The sequence below is a fragment of the Geotrypetes seraphini genome, chromosome 6 (genome assembly GCF_902459505.1).
Source record: "Geotrypetes seraphini chromosome 6, aGeoSer1.1, whole genome shotgun sequence".
NCBI lineage: Eukaryota > Metazoa > Chordata > Amphibia > Gymnophiona > Dermophiidae > Geotrypetes > Geotrypetes seraphini.
This window is the reverse complement of record NC_047089.1, coordinates 184,682,627-184,703,047: the sequence shown is the minus strand read 5'-3', so window position 1 is coordinate 184,703,047 and position 20,421 is coordinate 184,682,627. Positions and strand designations below refer to the sequence as shown.

The 20,421-nt window shown below is 44.5% G+C and overlaps 1 protein-coding gene across 1 annotated transcript in view; it reads right to left on the bottom strand.

Moving 5' to 3' along the window:
• Window positions 1-13,167: 13,167 nt before the first annotated feature.
• Window positions 13,168-20,421, bottom strand: part of LOC117362929 (interleukin-1 beta-like) — a 78,083-nt gene continuing 70,829 nt past the window's right edge. The window contains exons 6-8 of the mRNA XM_033950020.1: window positions 17,378-17,557; window positions 16,033-16,172; window positions 13,168-13,877 (exon numbers count right to left, since the gene is read on the bottom strand). Of these exons, the coding sequence (XP_033805911.1) occupies window positions 13,650-13,877; window positions 16,033-16,172; window positions 17,378-17,557 (548 nt within the window). The 3' untranslated portion in view covers window positions 13,168-13,649. The remainder of the gene's footprint in view (window positions 13,878-16,032; window positions 16,173-17,377; window positions 17,558-20,421) is intronic.

Below are 20,421 nucleotides of genomic sequence, written 5' to 3'. Positions count from 1 at the left end.
AGAGTGGTGTGTGTGACAGCCTGTCAAAGGTATTTTTCAAAGTAGTGTGTATGTGTGTGTTATCAGCGCCGGACTTTGAAGCCGCAATTGACAGTATGCATGGGTCCGAGGTCGCACACGTAGTTTTACGTGGCAACGTATGACGTTTGCCGTTTTCAGTTTTGGCGCGAATTTACCTTTAAATAGTGTATTCAGCTTGCAGACTCCGTTTGTACTTTAAGAAGAAACCACGCTGAGATGATACTAGCTAACTGTATTTCATATGGTGAGCTCTTCCCTGTAGTTTGAGCCATGCATAGCTTTTTGAAATGTAGAATTAAGTCATTTTTATCTCTGTATAATTAATTAAATTAGAATTTTAAAACTTAAATTTATTCTCATTTCAGAGCTTTCACCTCCAGTTTAACTGTATTTGTTTGTCGGTTCCCTGACGAAGGACCGAAACGTGGCACGTCGGAACCTGCTACTACATTAAAGCTAAGTTTGAATGATTTGCTTTTCAACTTTAAACTTACATAAGAAGCTAAGCATAGCTGTTGTAGCTAGCAACATAATAGTTAAGGAGAATATTTCACTGGAAAAAAAATGTTTTCAACACTGCAATGATTGGGTGGTGAGGCGGAAAATATTGCCTTCATGTCTCTGAGCAGAGTTCTATCAGTTAAGAATTGACAACTGTGGAAAATATTTCTTATGTAGTGACTTTTTTCACAAATAACTAACTCTTTTAGTCACTCAACAGCAACATTTGTTGATTTGTTACCCCTTCAGTATTTTCTGACCTAGTAAATAGGTGGCAGAAATTAGTGCCTGGTCATTATTTCTGAAAATGGAAAATGCAGCCATTTTATAGCCATGTTAAAAGTGGCCTCAGCGTTTGGGAAACCCATGTGCTAATAGTAGCGCAGGCCACTTTTTAGCGTAGCATAGTTGAAGGGCCTCTATTTTATTTATTGCATTTTAGGCTCCCTTGTCTATTTGACCTTTTTCTTCTCCCTTCTTAGTTTTTTATTTTTTAAACCATTTAGCCAGTATATTAAATACAAATGAATTAGAAATTTTAGATTAATGCCCTGGGCACCAGGAAACCTCAGTTCAAATCCTACCTCTGTTACTGGCAGTAATTTTGGGCTTGTCACCTTGTTTCTCACTGCCTTATATTCCTGTTGAGTTGGTTCTCACCTGGCTGCTTTGAGCTGGAAACAGGCCTTAGGGAGGGGAAGGCACTGGCGTGCCCCTGTGTATGGCTCTGTTCCCACATGAAACCAAATCCAGTTAAAGCAGAAGGTAAAAGCAGAAACAAAGCAATTGCCCATCAACTTTTTTGAACTTGAGAAGCTGGTTTTAAGTATCACCAGTGTTGTCTCCCCTTACTGTTATTAGTGAGGTGGTATAGCTTATAAGATGCAGTTGTATATGTGTAGTCTGGCTCATTGACAAAGATATAATTGCCCTGAAACATGTTTGGCTAATGGACAATTGTTAAGAAAAAAGCTAGACATACACAATTGAAGAGCACTTTTTTATACCTTTATTTTTCCAATAAAATCTGTTTGAACCAATTGGCTTTCCTACTGCCTTATATCTGCTCCCAAGCTGACAGAAATTTGTAGTACTGGAACAGGTTACTGAAGCAGTTTGGGGGCCCAGGACAGTTGCCCTGTTCACTCTTCTCTAAGGATGGTTCTTCCTGGAGAAGGCTTGAAGCAGTTGCAAAGCCTTTTTTGCTGAAAATCTATCGGAAAAGAGGATATTCAGCTGCTTTCTGGTATGTTTTGAAACATATGAAAAATCATTTGCAAGGTCTCGTGTAAAAAAAAAAACACCCAGAGGGACATGGTAGTGCAGTGGACTGTAAACCAAAGGACACAGGTTTAGATTCCATTTTAACTCTTTAACAGAGCAGCATTCAGGTCAGAGGAGTAGCCTAATGGTTAGTGCAGTGTGGCATGGGAACCAAGGGACCCAGGCTCAAATTTTACTTTAGCTCTTAACATGGAGGAGTAACTTAGTAGATAGAACAACATTATAAACTAGAACAATTAGGATTTGAATTCCACTGACACACTCTGTGGCTTTGGTCACAGGGACGTAGGTAGACTCCCAATTTTGGGTAGGTCTGGGCTAGGGTTAACCATTTAGCTCCAGAAAAAGGAGGATGGATTGAGAAATCTGGGTTTTACTTCCTTTGAAAGCAATAGAAGTAAGGAGGACAGATTGAGGCATCTTTTACTCCACTGAAAGCAACGGAAGTAAAACCCGGATGCAGTGGCATACCTAGGAGGGGAGGTCTGCCCCGGGTGCACGCATCAAGGGGGTGCACAGGAGAGAGCTGAACGGGGACGACGGGGACCTGTGGGGTTAAATACAACTTGAGCTTGAGGCTCGTCTTCTGTTCCTACCTGCCCTGCCACGCACACATAGCCAGCCGGAAGTCTTCCCCGAAGTCAGCGGTGATGTCGGAGGGAGGGCTTAAGCAAAGCCTTCCCTCCGACGTCAGCGCTGACATCGGGGAAGACTTCCGGTCGGCTATGTGTGCGTGGCAGGGCAGGCAGGAAATGGAAGACAAGTCTCACGGCTCGAGCGCCATTTGGCTGAGAAAGTTGCTAAGATGAGGGCTGGGAGGCAAACGCGGAACACAAAAGGGGGGAGGGAGTGCATTTTTGGACACAAGTCATGAACTTGGGAAAGAGAATGGAGGAAGGGAGGGAAAGAGATACTGAGGTGCGGGAGGGAATGTGTTTTTGGACACAGAAGGCATGAACTTGGGAGAGAGGAAGGGAGGGAAAGAGATGCTGAGGTGGGAGAGGGAATGCGTTTTTGGACACAAAGCATGAACTTGGGAGAGAGGATGGAGGAAGGGAGGGAAAGAGGTGGGGGAGGGAGTGTGTTTTTGGACACAAGGCATGAACTTGGGAGAGAGGATGGAGGAAGGTAGGGAAAGAGTTGGGGGAGGGAGTGCGTTTTTGGACACAAGGCATGAACTTGGGAGAGAGGATGGAGGAAGGGAGGGGAAGAGGTGGGGAAGGGAATGCGTTTTTGGACACAGAAGGCATGAACTTGGGAGAGAGGAAGGGAAGGAAAGAGATGCTGAGGTGGGGGAGGGAATGCGTTTTTGGAAACAGAAGGCATGGACTTGGGAGAGAGGAAGGGAGGGAAAGATGGTTGTGTACACGGGAATGGAAGAAAGGAGAATTTTTGGTTATAGGGAGGGAGTGAGGTACAGATGAGAGGGAGAAATATTGTGGAAAGGGAACAGTGGGACAGACTGAAATGGATGCAAGAGGGAGGAATGTTGGATATAGTGGTGAAGGGAATGGAAGGAGAGATGTGGCATGGTGCTGGAGAGGGGTGATAGAAGGAGAATGTTGGGCATGGGGCTGGTGGGCAGGCACGAAAGATGAGAAAGGGATAAATGCTGGACCATGGTAGGAGGAACCAATGGACAGCAACAGAAGAATTTACAGAAGATGGGAAAGCGGAAAAAAGAAACTGGGACTAACTTTATGGAAAAATAAGTCTCCAGATAACAAAGGTAAAAAACGGAATTTATTGACTAAAATATGTTAGCTTTGGGAAATGTATATAGCAGATGTCTTTGTATTGTGTTCAAAAGAAAAGGAAATGGAATTCTGGTTTTATTTCTACATTGTTGAAGTATTTGCTGATCCTTGCTGTGACTGGTGGGGAACCCCCAAGCACTGCCAGCAGAGGACCTCCTCTAGAGACGGCCAGAACTCCGCTCCACCAAGCACAGCAGTCGCTGGTAACATCCATGAGCCACTGAGGTGCCAGCATCTGTGACTCAGGGACGCTACTGCTGCCTGCCAAGCTTGGCAAAAGGGACCCCCGGCCAACTGCAAAGGAAGTCCTCAGCTGACAGCTTGGGGGTTCTCATCAGCTGAGTATTTATATTTTATATTTACATTAGAGGCTCTGGTAGAAACTCGTTTAAAAAGTATGTATTCTTTCCAATTAATATTTCCAAATTAATAAAGTGTCTTTGCTTATTTGTTAATGGGTCTCTACCAGAGCCTTTAATTCAGTAGCATAGGCTTTTGGTAAGTCCCTAAGTTTTGTTTGTTTATTTGGTAGTTTGTACTTTTATGTTTATTATTTTTATCTTTAGGTTTCTCTGCGTCTTATAGTCTCAGTCAGCGTTTTTATGCTTTAGACCAGGGGTGCCCACACTTTTTGGGCTTGCGAGCTACTTTTTAAATGACCAAGTCAAAATGATCTACCAACAATAAAATTTAAAAAAACCACAAAGCACACTGTACGCATAGAAAATTTTAATTATCATTCCTATTCCAGGGTTTTTCAAAAAGGTCAAAGCAGATGACTCTATGCACTATCACCTCAGTAACAACCATACAAAAATAGACAAATATACCCCCCTCCCTTTTTACTAAACCACGATAGCAGTTTTTAGCGCAGGGAGGTGCGCTGAATGCCCAGCGCTGCTCTCGACACTCATAGGCTCCCTGCGCTAAAAACCTCTATTACGGTTTAGTAAAAGGGGACCTTAGTGTAAAATATAGACAGCAGATATAAATTCAGACACATTTTGATCACTAAATTTAAAATAAAATAATTTTTCCTACCTTGTCTGGTGATTTCATGAGTCTCTGGTTGCACTTTCTTCTTCTGACTGTGCATCCAATCTTTCTTCCCTTCTTTTAGCCTGTATGCTTCCTCTCCTCCAGACCTTATTCCTTCCCCCAACTTTTCCTTCCTCTTCCCTGCCCTTTCTTTCTCTCTGCCTCCCTTTCTTTTTTTTCTGTTTCTCTTCTTTTCTTCTGTCTCCCTGCCTGCCCTTTTTCTTTCTTTCTCCCTGCCCTCCCCCAAGCCACTGCCATTGCCATCGCCATCGGGGACCAGGACCCAAACGCCACCAATAACAGGCCCCAAGCTCTCCCTGCTTCGGCCAACCAGCATTCCTCTCCCCGACGTCAATTCTGTCGTCGGGAAGAGGAAGGCTGATCAGCCCAAGATCGTGATCAACCTATTGGGGGAAATGCTGCCGGGTCCTGCCTTCGCGGAAACAGAAAGTAGGCAGGACCCGGCAGGAAGAAGAACAAATGCTTCACTAACCTGTCTCCCACATTAGCCCGTAGCGAACGCTTGCTTCAGGGCTCTCAACATGTGCGTGCCGGCTTCCCTTCTCCCCCCCCCCCCCCCCGGGACATAACTTCCGGTTTCAGAGAGAAGAGAAGAGAAGCCGGCACGCACATGTTAGAGCCCGGAGCATAAGTTTGCTAGGGGCTGAAATCTCCAAGCCGGTTTTTTGGGGGTTTTTTTAATGTTCAGCAGCGGCAGATGACAGCTGGGCGGACCGCCCAGCTAAAAGGCCCTAGGGAGAACACTGGAGAGGAAGGCTGATCGGCCCGTAGATCAGGACGGCAACACGAGTCTATCACGGAGCCCGGGATGGGCTCCGCGATTGACTCACGTTGCCTTCCTGAGCTACTGGTCGATCGCGATCGACGCATTGGACACCCCTGCTTTAGACACTCTGAATTGTCATTTGTCTTCTGGCCTGTTCTCGCTCTCTAGATATTATAACATTGCAATGTGAAGAATGCTTTTTAGCTTTGTTCCGTTATACACATACAGTACTTGTTATGTGGAAATCTTTTTTCTCTTTCTTTTCACTTGGTGCTTTTAAATGTATATATATACATCACATATATGTATATTATATATCATATATCCCTTATTATGCCCTTTATCTATCTATTTTCATCATGTATTTTATATATTCCTTTGGAATTCACTCATTATAGCCTCAAATGAACTTTTTTTTTCACATATATCTATCCCATCCATTAATGTTTTGGTTTCTCAATGCATTTTTATCCTATTCTTTTCTTCTTCATTATATATAGTCTTATAGCTTAATTTATGTGATCCTATTAACTGTTTAATAAATAAATTGTTTTGAGTTTTTAAAAATATATGTTTATGAATGTTTTAACTTTTATTTTAGTTCATTATCAATTTAAATTGCGGTTTGATTCAAAACCTTATCAACCCCCAGTATCATCTCATTGATTAATTTCTTTGTTTTTTGTGTTCTGTCCTATGTATAGCACTCTACACCTTTTATGTACACCAAATTGTATCTCAGCACATTTGCACTTTCATTGGCTTTTATGTTTTCTGTGTTTTTATACTTTATACCAGTGGTTCCCAACCCTGTCCTGGAGGAACACCAGGCCAATTGGGTTTTCAGGCTAGCCCTAATGAATATGCATGAAGCAAATTTGCATGCCTATCACTTCCATCATATGCAAATCTCTCTCATGCATATTCATTAGGGCTAGCCTGAAAACCCGATTGGCCTGGTGTTCCTCCAGGACAGGGTTGGGAATCACTGCATACATATCCATTTTTATCACACTTTTATCCTATAAGCACTTTGCACTGTTTTCATGCATTCACACCTTTTATGCATTATTTCTTCAGACTATGATTTTTCACCACATTATACAGATTATTACTTTAGCACACCACATGTCCAATAATTGTATGTTAATTGCATATTCTTGGGTTTTTTAATTATTTTTATCTACATTTGTTAGGACCCCTGAGAAAGACGTGTTTACTGAAACATGGACCGTGTCGGGTCCCTTGGTTTGTAAAAAGGTGGTATCTTTGACCGCATTTAATATTTGCTATAATAAACACAGCTTGCATCTTGTACAGATTGTCTGCAGTTTTTTTCTTGTTTTGTGTTTGCTGTTCTTGCACTGCAGTCTTCGTTGGATTTTCCTTTGGTTTTTGCCGTGTGCCTTAGCTGGCCAGCTACTGAATATCAGTGACGACATAGCCGATGAATGTGCTAGCTGGTAATCCAGACATTCAGCAGAGATAGCAGTCTATCTCCTGCTGAATATTGGCAGGTAGCCAGCTACATAGCCAACTAAGAGCCATTCCCAGCCAGCTAAGTACCGGTGGGGGATTGGTCTTTTTCACACACATGGAATACAGATCGCCCCATCACTTAGGTATAAGTAACCACAAGCTAAAAATAGATGTAACATCATGATAATTTTAACATCAGTTTGTGCTGTGTTAAATTCTCTATGCTGTGCACAGTTCATTCAGTCCCTTAAGTTAAAATTAAAGCTTCCATTCTAGCCTATGGCAGCTCTGATAGCCAATAGGAAGAAATTACCTGCATTTTATCCCAGCTCTCATCATTAGGTTTCTATTTACATAGGAGATAGACAGAGAAGAACAATGAAAATGATAAAAGGTTTGGGATGACTTCCCTATGAGGAGAGGTTAAAGCAGTTAGGGTTCTTCAGCTTGGAGAAGAGACAGATCAGGGGTGATATGATAGAGGTCTATGAAATACTGAGTGGCGTTGAAACGGTAGATGTGAATTGCTTGTTAACTCTTTCCAAAAATGCTAGGACTAGTGGGCATGCAATGAAGCTACTAAGTAGTGGATTTAAAACAAACTGGAGAAAATACTTCTTCATACAAAGTGTAATTAAACACTGGAATTTGTTACTGGGGAAAATGTGGTGAAATCAGTTAGCTTAGCAGGGTTTAAAAAAGGCTTGGATAATTTCCTAAAAGAGAAGTCCATAGGCCATTATTGAGATGGTTTGGGGAAATCCGCTGTTTATTCCTAGCATAAGCAGCATAAAATCTGTTTTACTACCTGGGAATCTAGCTAGGTTCTTAGGAACTAGGTTGGCCATTGTTGGAAACAGGATACCTGGCTTGATGGACCTTTGGTCTATCCTAGTATGGCAATTCTTATGTTCTAATAAAGGCCAACCAGCATTGTATCTCTCTTTTACTCTATACTAGAGAGGTGCATGGGAACGGGGATGACGCGAATCCCGCGGAACCCGTGGGGATCCCGCGGGTTCCCCCTTCGAGTCACCGTGATCCTGTGGGGATGCCCCTAGGGTCGCGGGGATCCTGTGAGGTAGTTGCGAGGCTCGTCTTCTTTTTCCTACCTGCACTGCCCCAGCACACATAGCCGACCAGAAGTCTTCCCCGATGTCAGTGCTGACGTCAGAGGGAGGGCTTAAGCAAAGCCCTCCCTCCCTTCGACGTTAGCGCTGACATCGGGGAAGACTTCCGGTCGGCTATATGTGCTGGGGCAGTGCAGGCAAGAAATAGAAGACGAGCCTCGCAGCTCGAGCTCCATTTGGCTGAGAAAGGTGCTGGTAATTTGCTTGCAGATAAGGGCTGGGAGGCAAACTTGGAACCCAAAAGGGGGGAGGGAGTGCGTTTTTGGACACAAGGCATGAACTTGGGAAAGAGGATGGAAGAAGGGAGGGAAAGAGATGCTGAGGTGGGGGAGGGAGTGCGTTTTGGACACAAGGCATGAACTTGGGAAAGAGGATGGAAGAAGGGAGGGAAAGAGATGCTGAGGTGGGGGAGGGAATGTGTTTTGGACACAGAAGGCATGGACTTGGGAGAGAGGAAGGGAGGGAAAGAGATGGTTGTGTACATGGGAATGGAAGAAAGGAGAATTTTTGGTCATAGGGAGGGAGTGAGGTACAGATGAGAGGGAGAAATATTGTGGTGGAAAGGGAACAGTGGGACAGATTGAAATGGATGCAAGAGGGAGGAATGTTGGACATAGTGGTGAAGGGAATGGAAGGAGAGATGTGGCATGGTGCTGGAGAGGGGTGATAGAAGGAGAAATGTTGGGCATGGGGCTGGTGGGCAGGCACAAAAGATGAGAAAGAGATAAATGCTGGACCATGGTAGGAGGAACCAATGGACAGCAACAGAAGAATTTACAGAAGATGGGAAAGCGGAAAAAAGAAACTGGGACCAACTTTATGGAAAAATAAGTCTCCAGACAACAAAGGTAAAAAACGGAATTTATTGACTAAAATATGTTAGCTTTGGGAAATGTATATAGCAGATGTCTTTGTATTGTGTTCAAAAGAAAAGGAAATGCATTTCTACAGTGTTGAAGTACTTGCTGACCCTTGCTGTGACTGATGGGGATCCCCAAGCACCGCCAGCAAAGGACCTCTTCTAGAGACGGCCAGAACTCCGCTCCACCAAGCACAGCAGTCGCTGGCAACATCCATGAGCCATTGAGGTGTCAGCATATGTGACTCAGGGACGCTACTGCTGCCTTCTAAGCTTGGCAAAAGGGAGCCCCCGCCAACTGCAAAGGAAGTCCTCAGCTGACAGCTTGGGGGTTCTCATCAGCTGAGTATTTATATTTTATATTTACATTAGAAGCTCGGGTAGAAACCCATTTACAAAGTATGTATTCTTCCCAATTAATATTTCCAAATTAATAAAGTCTCTTTGCTTATTTGTAAATGGATCTCTATCAGAGCCTTTAATTCAGTAGCATAATTAAATGAAATAACTATTTCTGAAGTTTATAAGGATGGGCGGGTCAGAGGGGATTCCTCACGGGGACGGGTGGGGACGGAGGGGATTCCTCGCGGGGATGGGTGGGGCTGGAGGGATTCCTCACGGGGACGGGTGGGATTCCTCACGGGGACGGGTGGGGAAGCTGGGATTTTGGCGGGGACGGGTAGGGACGGGTGAGGTTTCTGTCCCCGCGCAACTCTCTACTCTATACCAGGGCTGCCCAAGTCTGGTCCTCAAGATCTACTAGCAAAAAACAAAAGGAATTGACCCCAAAATATCCACAAAGAAGAAAATCCAGAGAAAACCAAAAAAACTCTGTGGAGTGACAATGTTCCCAAATGGACTTTATTTGAAAGTATCAAAGTTCCAAAGGTACACTAAAATCATCCACATAAAAGTAAATCATCCACATAAGAGCCTTAAAGGACCTAGTCCGCTAGGGATACAGGACCCAACACAGTCCGCGTTTCGACAAAATCTTCCACATAAAATGCAAGCAGTGTCTCACTTCCGGTTCACCACACAATTATTTCCCACGTATTCACCTTTATAGGACCCCCAGGGACCCTGAAGAAGACTTTTTGTCGAAACGCGGACTGTGTTGGTTCCTGTATCCCTAGCGGACTAGGTCCTTTAAGGCTCTTATGTGGATGATTTACTTTTAGTGGATGGAATTATTTTATGTGGATGATTTTAGTATACCTTTGCAACTTTGATACTTTCAAATAAAGTCCATTTGGGAACATCGTCACTCCACAGAGATTTTTTGGTTTCCTCAAGATCTATTGGCAGGCCAGGTTTTCAGGATATCCACAATGAATATGCATGAGAGAGAGATTTACATACCAAAAAGGCAGTGCAGGCAAATCTCTCTCATGCATATTCATTGTGGATATCCTGAAATCCTGGCCTGCCAGTAGATCTCGAGGACCGGACTTGGGCAGCCCTGCTCTATACTATCCAGCCCCTGCACTCTGTCTTTTTCTGCCCGTGTCTTCCAGCATAAAGATTCTACAGTGCATTTTGGTTGTACAATAGTATCCCACCAGGCACTCTCTAAGTTTCTAATTATAAGCTCATAGTTAATAATGACTTCCATAGGGGTAACATTATAAGGAGGATAGCACAATTTAGATGCTATGAACTTGCATAAATGACTAGAATACCAGCGTATACAGTATGGGGCTCATAATCAAAACTTAAACACGTCTAAAAACCCGCCCAAGTCGGCACTTGGATTATGTAAAAGACAGGTCATCCACATGCCGATAATCAAACTGACTTTCTGGATGTATCCAAGGACTTTTTAGGCCTCTGAATGCCGCTATGCACCCAGAGCTAAAAGGGGTGTATCTGGAGGAGTGGTTAGGGCAGTATTTGGGCAGGATGTGGTTCTGATCTAGACTTATTCTTTCTGCAGGGATAATTGAATGTTTCATGAGACTTCCTAGACGAAACTTATATGTTGTGAGTTAGACGATGTAAAAGCAGGTATAAATGCCAAAAATGTATCCAAAGTGACCAGATAACCACTGCAGAGACAATGTAAAGACACCCCCCCACACACACTGACCCCTCACACTGTCACAAATATAAGAATAAAAACGTACATACCTATCTCTGGAACATTAGCACCTGCTATAGGAAAGCCTAGTAGAGCTGCATACAGGTGTCTTAAGTAGCCAGGGGGGGAGGGTGAGCTAGTGAAACATAGACAGGAGGACCCAGGCCTATTAGCCACACTAACCACTACATTCATGGTAGAAAATGTGAGCCCACCAAAACCCTACTATACTGCCATATAGGTGCCACTTGCAGCCATAAGGACTATTGGGGTTACAGACAGGTGGGTATAGTGGGTTTTGGGAGTATTTTGGGAGGCTCACCATAACCTATAAGGGAGTTCTGGTGAGATATTTATGTGGCACCCTTTTTGTGATGTTCACAGCAGTGCCCTGCAAAGGTGCCCAACTGCTCTGTTGCCGTGTCTGGGTGGCCAGTCCATCACAATGTTGGCCTCTCCCATGTCCAAATGTTCTTGTTCTGGGTGTTTGGGACTTAGACGACTTTTTGGTCAAAAATGTGGTATAAAGATAGACATACTGGCAGTCTGGATGAACAATAGCCTGGATATCCAGATAGACGATTTTTTAAAAAAAAATTTTTTTGAAGTATTTTTCGAGAATGGATATTTTCCCACAGCCAACTTTGGACATCTAGCGCCATACGACCAAATTTGACTTAGACGTTTGTTTTGATTATGACCCTCCATGTACACATCTGCACACCTATGCACCTATGCTAATATTCCAGTGGCCTCTAAAGGTGATGGGGTCTAGTTTGAAGGTGGGCATACACATGGGTAGAGCATGAGCAGGGCACATTGTTATGAATAAAATAAAATATTGTAATTTACACATTTTTCTAAGCAAGCCAGGCGTGAGCGTTTACACTAACTTTATGGCTAGTGTAAGTGGTTGCACCTATAATATTGGCACACATTTGACATATTACACTAATATTCTATATAGAAAAATATGCTTACTTTTTTTTTTTTTTTTTTAAGAAAAGACTAAACAGATGCCTCTCTATAGAATTGCCCTCTTAATGCCACCCCTCCACCAAACTGATGCAACCTATAACTGCAATATAATTTTTAGCATGGTGCCACAGTGTCTCATTGGTTATCCTCTTTCCAGCAGGTTTCTGAGATGCCAATTACATCTTCCTCTTCATTCAGGGCTTTACATTTTCACTTTCCCATCTTCTTGTTAGCAGTGGCGTAGCCAGAGAGCCAATTTTGGGCAGGCCTGAGCTCAAAGAGGGCAGGCATCTCTCTCTCTCTTTCCCTCCTTCACCCCCTCCCCCCCCTCCTCAGCCTTGTAGCAGCCTCTTTCTTTCTCTTCCTCCCCAGCCCATGCAGCATTTCTGCCTCTTCAGGTCGCCGACAGTGGTTCTTACACGCTGCCAGCGGCTGACCCAGAAGCCTTTCTTCTGATGCAAAACACAAACGCATCAGAGGGAGGACTTCCGGGTTACCCGCTAGCATCGTTTAGGAACCGCTGCTGACAGCCTGTGGCTACTGGGTGGCCAAACCAGAGCCCAAACTGGGTTGTCCAGGCCCACCCAAGACTAAACCCCTACTTCTTAGGCCTCTAGCATTAGTATACAGACATTATAAAATGTGTTTTATTTTGTATGTATTTGCTGTCTATATCTTCCACAGCCATCCCCCAGATCATAGTGTTCTCCCGAGCCCCCTGAGCCAAGGGCTCCATAACCAAGACAACTATCAAAGGAGACAGTGGGCAGCCCCGTCTAGTTTCCTGTTTTATTTGGAAATGTTCTGTGTAGCCACCATTTATTTGAAGACAAGCTAATGGGTTATCATAGAGAAGAGACTGCTATCTATTTCTTCATGATCAGATTACTCCTTGTAAGCTTTAAAATTCAGAATCCCAGGAACAGTGGCTATCTCATCAGAACTTATAATATTCTGTCTTCCACTTCCTGCTATATTCATTACGGGGTCCTTTTATTAAGGCGCACTAATGGATTTAGTATATGTTAAATGCCACTCAGCCTACAAGGCTGGAGGGTAGGGGGGTGAAGGGCTACACAGCGTTTAGCATGTGCTAATAATTTGTGTGTGTTAAATCTGTTAGTGCACTTTAGTAAATGGACCCCTAAATTACACAGCCTTTTTTTATTTAGTACATCAGTGTCAAATCAGGAACACAAAGAAATGATCTTAAATATAAGTTTATTAAAAATTTACTTTAAATAAATATATCAATTTAGAATTATAACAAATTAACAATTAGAACTACAGTATAAATTTAATTTCTACTTCCAAATCAAAATGGAGTGGATAAATAAATCAATAAATATATATATATATAAATAAATAAATAATGTTTTATAACAAAATGATCAGTAATTATAAATAACCATAGTGAAAAAAAACCCCCAAAACTTTGATGTGTCTTGATGGTTCAAAACCCCCAGCTCATTACCATGAACTCCAAACATTGTTTTTAAAAATAAACTTTTTAAAAGTCTGATATAGACTTCCATGGATTAAATCATATTTCAGATCTTTTCTGTGGTTGAAATGGAAGTATCTCAATTCCATTTGGAAGTTTTCTACATAGGTGTGGAAATCAGAAAGCGTTTCCTGATAAAGTTGACAAACTTAGGTCCTTTGTAATCAACCACAAAAGTGAAATGTGCTGAAGAAAAGCTGATGGGTAGGAGAGAAGATTCCCATAAATGAATTACTGCTCATCTGGCATAAGTATTAATTCAATGATAGCTGACTGCTCTTCATACTTTGCCATTTTGACAGGCTCATTCGATCTTTTTGAGGTGGAAATGTACCAGTTGGGACAGTTGACTGATTCAAAGGTGAAGGTTGTTAAGGCTGAGGAACCATGGTTAGACATGAAGAATAGGAAGCGCAGTAATGAGTCATTTCTGATTTCTTTTATGATGTCATTAACCTTCTAAGTAAGAAAAGGAAAGGTTTGGTTAGAAAAGAAGATTTTACAACATATTTGAGTTATAATGGCATCACTTTGGGGCCATTTTACTAAGCTGAATTAGGCGCTAATATGCACCTAATACATCTTAGAATAGCATACCGTGGAATATACGGTCTGAGAAAAATGTATAAGAATTGGATCGACTCTGGCACACTCTGAGGTAGCCTTGATGGCGAAACGCTGGCCATTGTTGGTTTTGTCTGTCTTCAGCAGTGAGATTAGTAGTTCATAATATTGAGAAAGTTTTCTAAAACTAAGCTTGAAATTTAAATGCATTGCACAAGGCTTGAAAATGAAATAGCGTGGAGGCTTTTTATGCCAATGAGGTTCCTGGACACCGATGCTATCTATTTTTTAGCCTTTTTGGTTCATAGGAGGGGTATCTGAGGCTTTTTCCTCTCACTTTCAATTTTTACAAGCCATACACAACGCAATTATAATATTGGTTTTCTGAGTAATGAAAAATAGTTCTATGTTTAATCACTCCTTTATTGCATGTTTTAAAAGAATACAAGAATGTGTTGTTAATTGAGTAATTGTTGTTAGAGTAATTGAGTATCTGTTTCTTCTCTCCTGAGTGGGGTTGACTGATACTGCGGTACACATTCAGGCATCCTGCAGTAAGTGCTGTTTTAGCATGCGCTAATCCAAATGCTAAAAAAAAATGTTACTAATGTTTTGGAGGGACTTGTCAGGGAGGATTCCTGTGCTATTCAGTTAGCGCAGCTTCATTATCATATGTTAACTGGCTAGCGCAGGATTACCACGTGAGCCCTTAGGCTCGGATTCTCTAACCAGCACCGTTGCTGGTGGCTGCCTTAAAAGTGGCTGCCGATCGTGTGCCAGTCAGGCGATGGTGCTGTTTAGAGACTCGCGCCTCCGGCAAAGGTAGGGGCCGGAAATGTAGGCCAGGGTTTTCCAGGCCTACATTTCTAGTGCCTACCATTGTAATGTAATTTGTAATGTAATGTAATTTATTTCTTATATACCGCTACATCCGTTAAGTTCTAAGCGGTTTACAGAAAATATACATTAAAATTATAAATAAGAAAGGTACTTAGAAATTCCCTAACTGTCCCGAAGGCTCACAATCTAACTAAAGTACCTAGAGAGTAATAAAGTAAGTGGAGATCAGATCTTCTTCGCCGAGGTTAGGAGCGCAGGAAGCGGTGAAAGGTTTTGCGCTGACCAGGGTGTGTTGCAGCCGGATATTGGGGGTAAGGGTGGAGCTTCCCAGGGTCATTTCCAGTAATAGGTAGATTAATGTAGGAAACGCCTCCACAACTCCTGCCCTCGCCTCCTGGTCGACGACTTCCGGCGTTCCCTGGTCGGTCCCAGCCGTGGTTCGCCGACACTCAACGGCTACAGACAACAACAGCCGCAAAATCACATTGGCTTCCACACCGGAGAGCACGTCCGCCATACATGACAGCACCATTGACGTGAATCACGCCTCCACAGGTTCTTTATGGCGCCTAACGCCACTTCCAGTGTTTGCCAAACCTAGAGTGGCATTAGGCGCTTTTTTTTTAGGTGCTGGTAGGCACCTTGAAAATCAGTTCAAAACTTCATTTAAATGGCATTTTTCACTGAGCTTTGGTGCCTACCGGAGCCTAAAATACCGGCACTGTTTAGAGAAGCCAGGCCTTACTGCCTACAAAATGAGTGGCGGTAAGTGCTGACACAGTAATTTCTTCTAAAAGCCACAAGCAAATGACAACATTAGTATATGACCATTAATATAACTAATGGAAAATCAACCATTTTATAGCCACGGCAAAAATATCCTTAGTGTACGGGAAAAATCAGCACAAGTGCACACTAAAGCCACTTTTTGCTGCAGCTTAGTAAAAGGTCCCTTTTGTATTATGGCAGGAAAAGTGCCTACAGATGAATATAAACACATGAATTTCCTTAATCATCCCTCACCTCCCACAATAATAGTTTAAAGAAATATATTAAGAAGGCACATAAGTAAATACAACTGCAACTCACCCATTCAAAAAAAGATAATTTAAAAACTAACAGAATAGATATGCAGTATAACTGAGATTGTTCTGTAGAAATTATCATATTTTTAATACAGATTCTAAAACACTAATAAGTGCTCACTTACTTCCAGCTGCAGCTCTGCACGACCTCCAGCCATTACACTTGACAAATAGAGATTCTTTCCCACGATACCTAATGCAACTGGAATCCCACGGCTGCTTGAAATAGAAGGCTGAGAGCTGTATAAAGCCATGTTCAATTTCACTGGTAGGAACAAAACCACAAGAGAAACAAGCAATTAGTAACTGTGAATTGCACTCTCTCCTAGCCTCTGATTTCCTATTACATTCACTGATAGGATGCTGTAGAGTTACATGCAGTGGTGAATTGGGACACGGCATAAACCCTGATTTATCTCTTGTTAATTAACCAGAATTAACATGGAAAGTGTAATGCACCTCACCACGACAGAATTTAAGATCTTAAAAACGTTTATCACTTTAGAATCTATAAAAAGCAGGCCTCAGGATAAAGTACTAAGTGAATCCGTGGGAAGTGTTCTTACGAGGGTGTGGAATTCATATTTTGGATGGTACTCTTTATTGTCAGTATTGGGTTTCATAATTGATTATGGGATATCTGCTGCTTTCTTCCTCTGCTCTCTGTAAACTGGTGCAGTCAAGAGTGGCAGTGCTACCCTACCAAAATGATGAAATCCAAACAATTGCAGCCAGAAAGATTTTGTGGATTTGATTTTCAGCTGCAGGTGAAGGTGAAGGTGAGTTAAACTTCAGTTACAGGAAATATTTCCTGTCCCAGAGGGCTTGGAATCTAATCGGTACCTGAGGCACTTGAGGGTTAAAGTGATTTGTGCAGGATCACAGGGAGCATTAGTGAGATTTATACCTTGGTTTTCTTAGATCTCAGTTCACTATTCTAACAATCTTTTCGGTTTTCATTTAGAATGCTTGGAGTCCTCCAAATTTGACATCCAGCCTAAGGGGGGGAGGCACTGAAAAGTTCTCAGCCCAACCAAGAACAGAATGACGTGGAGCCATGAAATCTACATGTTATTCCACACTTTTCTTGACATTTTTCATTGCAATGAAATGAAATGAAAAGTGCCAAGAAAAGTGTGGAATAACTTGTAAGTTTCATGGCTCCACATGGCTCCTTGTTGGTTGGGCTGAGAACTTTTCAGCGGCCTCGCGTATCTATCATAAGGTGTGTTTGCGGCCTGAGCAGATGAGGACAGAACTTGCAGGAACGGGGCATGGACAGGAAAAGAACTCGCTGGGACGGGAAAATGAGTTCCCGTGGGGACGAGGAAAAATTTGTCCCCGTGCCATGCTCTAGGAAGCTGCATAATTCTTCCTGTTCTTTAGACTTGGTACAGGATGTAGCAAATTCTTTACCCTTTTTTTCTAGGTAACTACTAGATGACTGCACAGATTAGGAGGGCTTCTTACCTGCATTTTTGGAATTTGATCCTTGCAAATGTGAAGCCACCAGCTGGGCTGATCCATGGAACTCATGTAGGACAAAACTCTTGTTTGAAGTGTCAAAAATCTTGTGTGAACTGGATGAAAAATATGCATATCCAGAATCAGCCGCATAGGTGGTGTTGAAATTCTCAAAGCGGATGGCTTCTGAAAAACAGCAAAATTGCAAAATCTTTGATTACCAAATACAGTACCGTATTTTCACGCATATAACGCGCGCGTTATACGTGTTTTTACAAACCGTGCATAACCTTGCGCGGTATACGCGTGAGCGTGTTGTACAAAATTTTTTTTACATAGTTCCCCCCCCGATATCCGATTCACCCCCCCCCCCCGCAGGACCGCTCGCACCCCCACCCCGAAGGACCGCTCGCACGCGCTCCCACCCGCACCTGCATCCCCACCCTGAAGGACCGCTCGCACGCACTCCCACCCGCACCCGCACCCCCCCCTGAAGGACCGCTCGCACGCACTCCCGTCCTCTTGCCCCAGCCAACCGCGGCACCCCTGACACGATCGGGGCAAGAGGGAGCTCAAGCCCTCTTGCCCCAGCCAACCGCGGCACCCCCGACACGATCGGGGCAAGAGGGAGCTCAAGCCCTCTTGCCTCCCCCGACACGATCGGGGCAAAAGGGAGCCCAAGCCCTCTTGCCCCGCCGACTCCCCAACTCCCCGACAATATCGGGCCAGGAGGGAGCCCAAACCCTTCTGGCCACGGCGACCCCCTACCCCCACCCCGCACTACATTACGGGCAGGAGGGATCCCAGGCCCTCCTGCCCTCGACGCATACCCCCCTCCCCCCAACGCCCGCCCTCCCCCAAGAACCTCCGACCGCCCCCCCAGCCGACCCTCGACCCCCCTGGCCGACCCCCACGACACCCCCACCCGCCTTCCCCGTACCTTTATGTAGTTGGCCGGACAGACGGGAGCCAAACCCGCCTGTCCGGCAGGCAGCCAACGACGGAATGAGGCCGGATTGGCCCATCCATCCCAAAGCTCCGCCTACTGGTGGGGCCTAAGGCACCTGAGCCAATCAGAATAGGCCCGGGAGCCTTAGGTCCCTCCTGGGGGCGGGGCCTTGGGCACATGGTCGGGTTGGGCCCATGTGCCTCAGGCCCTGCCCCCAGGAGGGACCTAAGGCTCCCGGGCCTATTCTGATTGGCCCAGGCGCCTTAGGCCCCACCAGTAGGCGGAGCTTTGGGACGGATGGGCCAATCCGGCCTCATTCCGTCGTTGGCTGCCTGCCGGACAGGCGGGTTTGGCTCCCGTCTGTCCGGCCAACTACACAAAAGTACGGGGAAGGCGGGTGGGGGTGTCGTGGGGGTTGGCCAGGGGGGTCGCGGGTTGGTTGGGGGGGCGGTCGGAGGTTCTTGGGGGGGGTGGTCGTTGGGGGGAGGGGGGGTTTGCGTCGAGGGCAGGAGGGCCTGGGATCCCTCCTGCCCGTAATGTAGTGCGGGGTGGGGGTAGGGGGTCGCTGTGGCCAGGAGGGTTTGGGCTCCCTCCTGGCCCGATATTGTCGGGGAGTTGAGGAGTCGGCGGGGCAAGAGGGCTTGGGCTCCCTTTTGCCCCGATCGTGTCGGGGGTGCCGCGGTTGGCTGGGGCAAGAGGGCTTGAGCTCCCTCTTGCCCCGATCGTGTCGGGGGTGCCGCGGTTGGCTGGGGCAAGAGGACAGGAGTGCTTGCGAGCGGTCCTTTGGGGTGGGGGTGCGAGCGGTCCTGCGTTGGGGTGAATCGGACGTCGGTGGGGGGGATCAGGTTTTCAGGGTGGGGACAGGACTTCAAGGGGGAGAGGAGAGTCGGGGCGGGCGAAAGGAGAGTCGGGGAGGCCAGAGGAGAGTCGGGGCGGGCAAAAGGAGAGTCGGGCGGCGATGGGAGAGTCGGGCAGCATGTGCGGTATACGGGTGTGCGCGGTATATAAAAATTTCTGTACATAGATTTGTGTTTTCCGCGCGCTATACCCGTGTGCGCGTTATCTACGTGAAAATACGGTAATGCCATTTTTCAACTGTATAAAATGTTCCATAATTTAAAGTGGCATTGTAGAAAGGATATCCAACTTAGAAAATGGATGTTCAAGACTGTATATTACATATGAATGTTCATTTCTTATGTATTTTTAGAACAGTATCTGCCAATATATAGTCTGTTCTAAAATACATGAGAAATGGAAGTCCATGTGCTGGAAATGTTTGGCATGAACATCCATTTTACAAATTGAAACATCCTGTGCCTGAATGTACACCATTCCAAAAGCCTTCAGGCTTGCAGGTTTCTTATATATTCAGGCAGATATTTATCTGTCCTTGGAAGGCTCACAATTGAGTAAAGAAAATGAAGGACCTGAAGCTGATTCCCATGATTCTCATTCCAGTGCTCTAAATATTATATAACTCCTCAGATTTGCATTAAGAAAATTTCTGGTTTCTGAAGCAGCCATAGAGTACCATTTCCCTTGCTAGTTTCACATTTGGGAGAGGGAAGGGGACAACATCCACTGCTTAATCCCTCCAGTGGAGAACTACTCAATCAGAGCACTTTTCTGTAACCTGGATATGCCAAGTAGAAAATGACTTGGGGATAAATTTGTCCCCCATCCCTACGGGATCTGTATCCATCACTGCTCTGTCCCCTTGAATTCTGTCCCTGTCCCTGCAAGCTCTGATTTCATCTACACAAGCCTGCAGGGATGGGGCAGGGACAGAACTCGTGGGGATGGGATGGGGATGGAGATAGATCCTGCAGGGATAGGGACAAATTTGTCCCTGTGTCATTCAAGTACTAGGTCTAAATAACAACATCCATCCTTATAGACATAGACTTCCCTTCTCCTTCTGAGATCAGAGTTGGAAGTCCATATTTTGGCCCTTCCCTACTGCTGAAAACATGTCTACACCATGCACCTTTGCCATATGGATGTACAGCAGTTTTAGAAATCCATATCATGGCTTTATATAATTGGAATCTGGACTTCCATGCAATATGTACATCTAAATGGCAGTCTTCAGATTCCC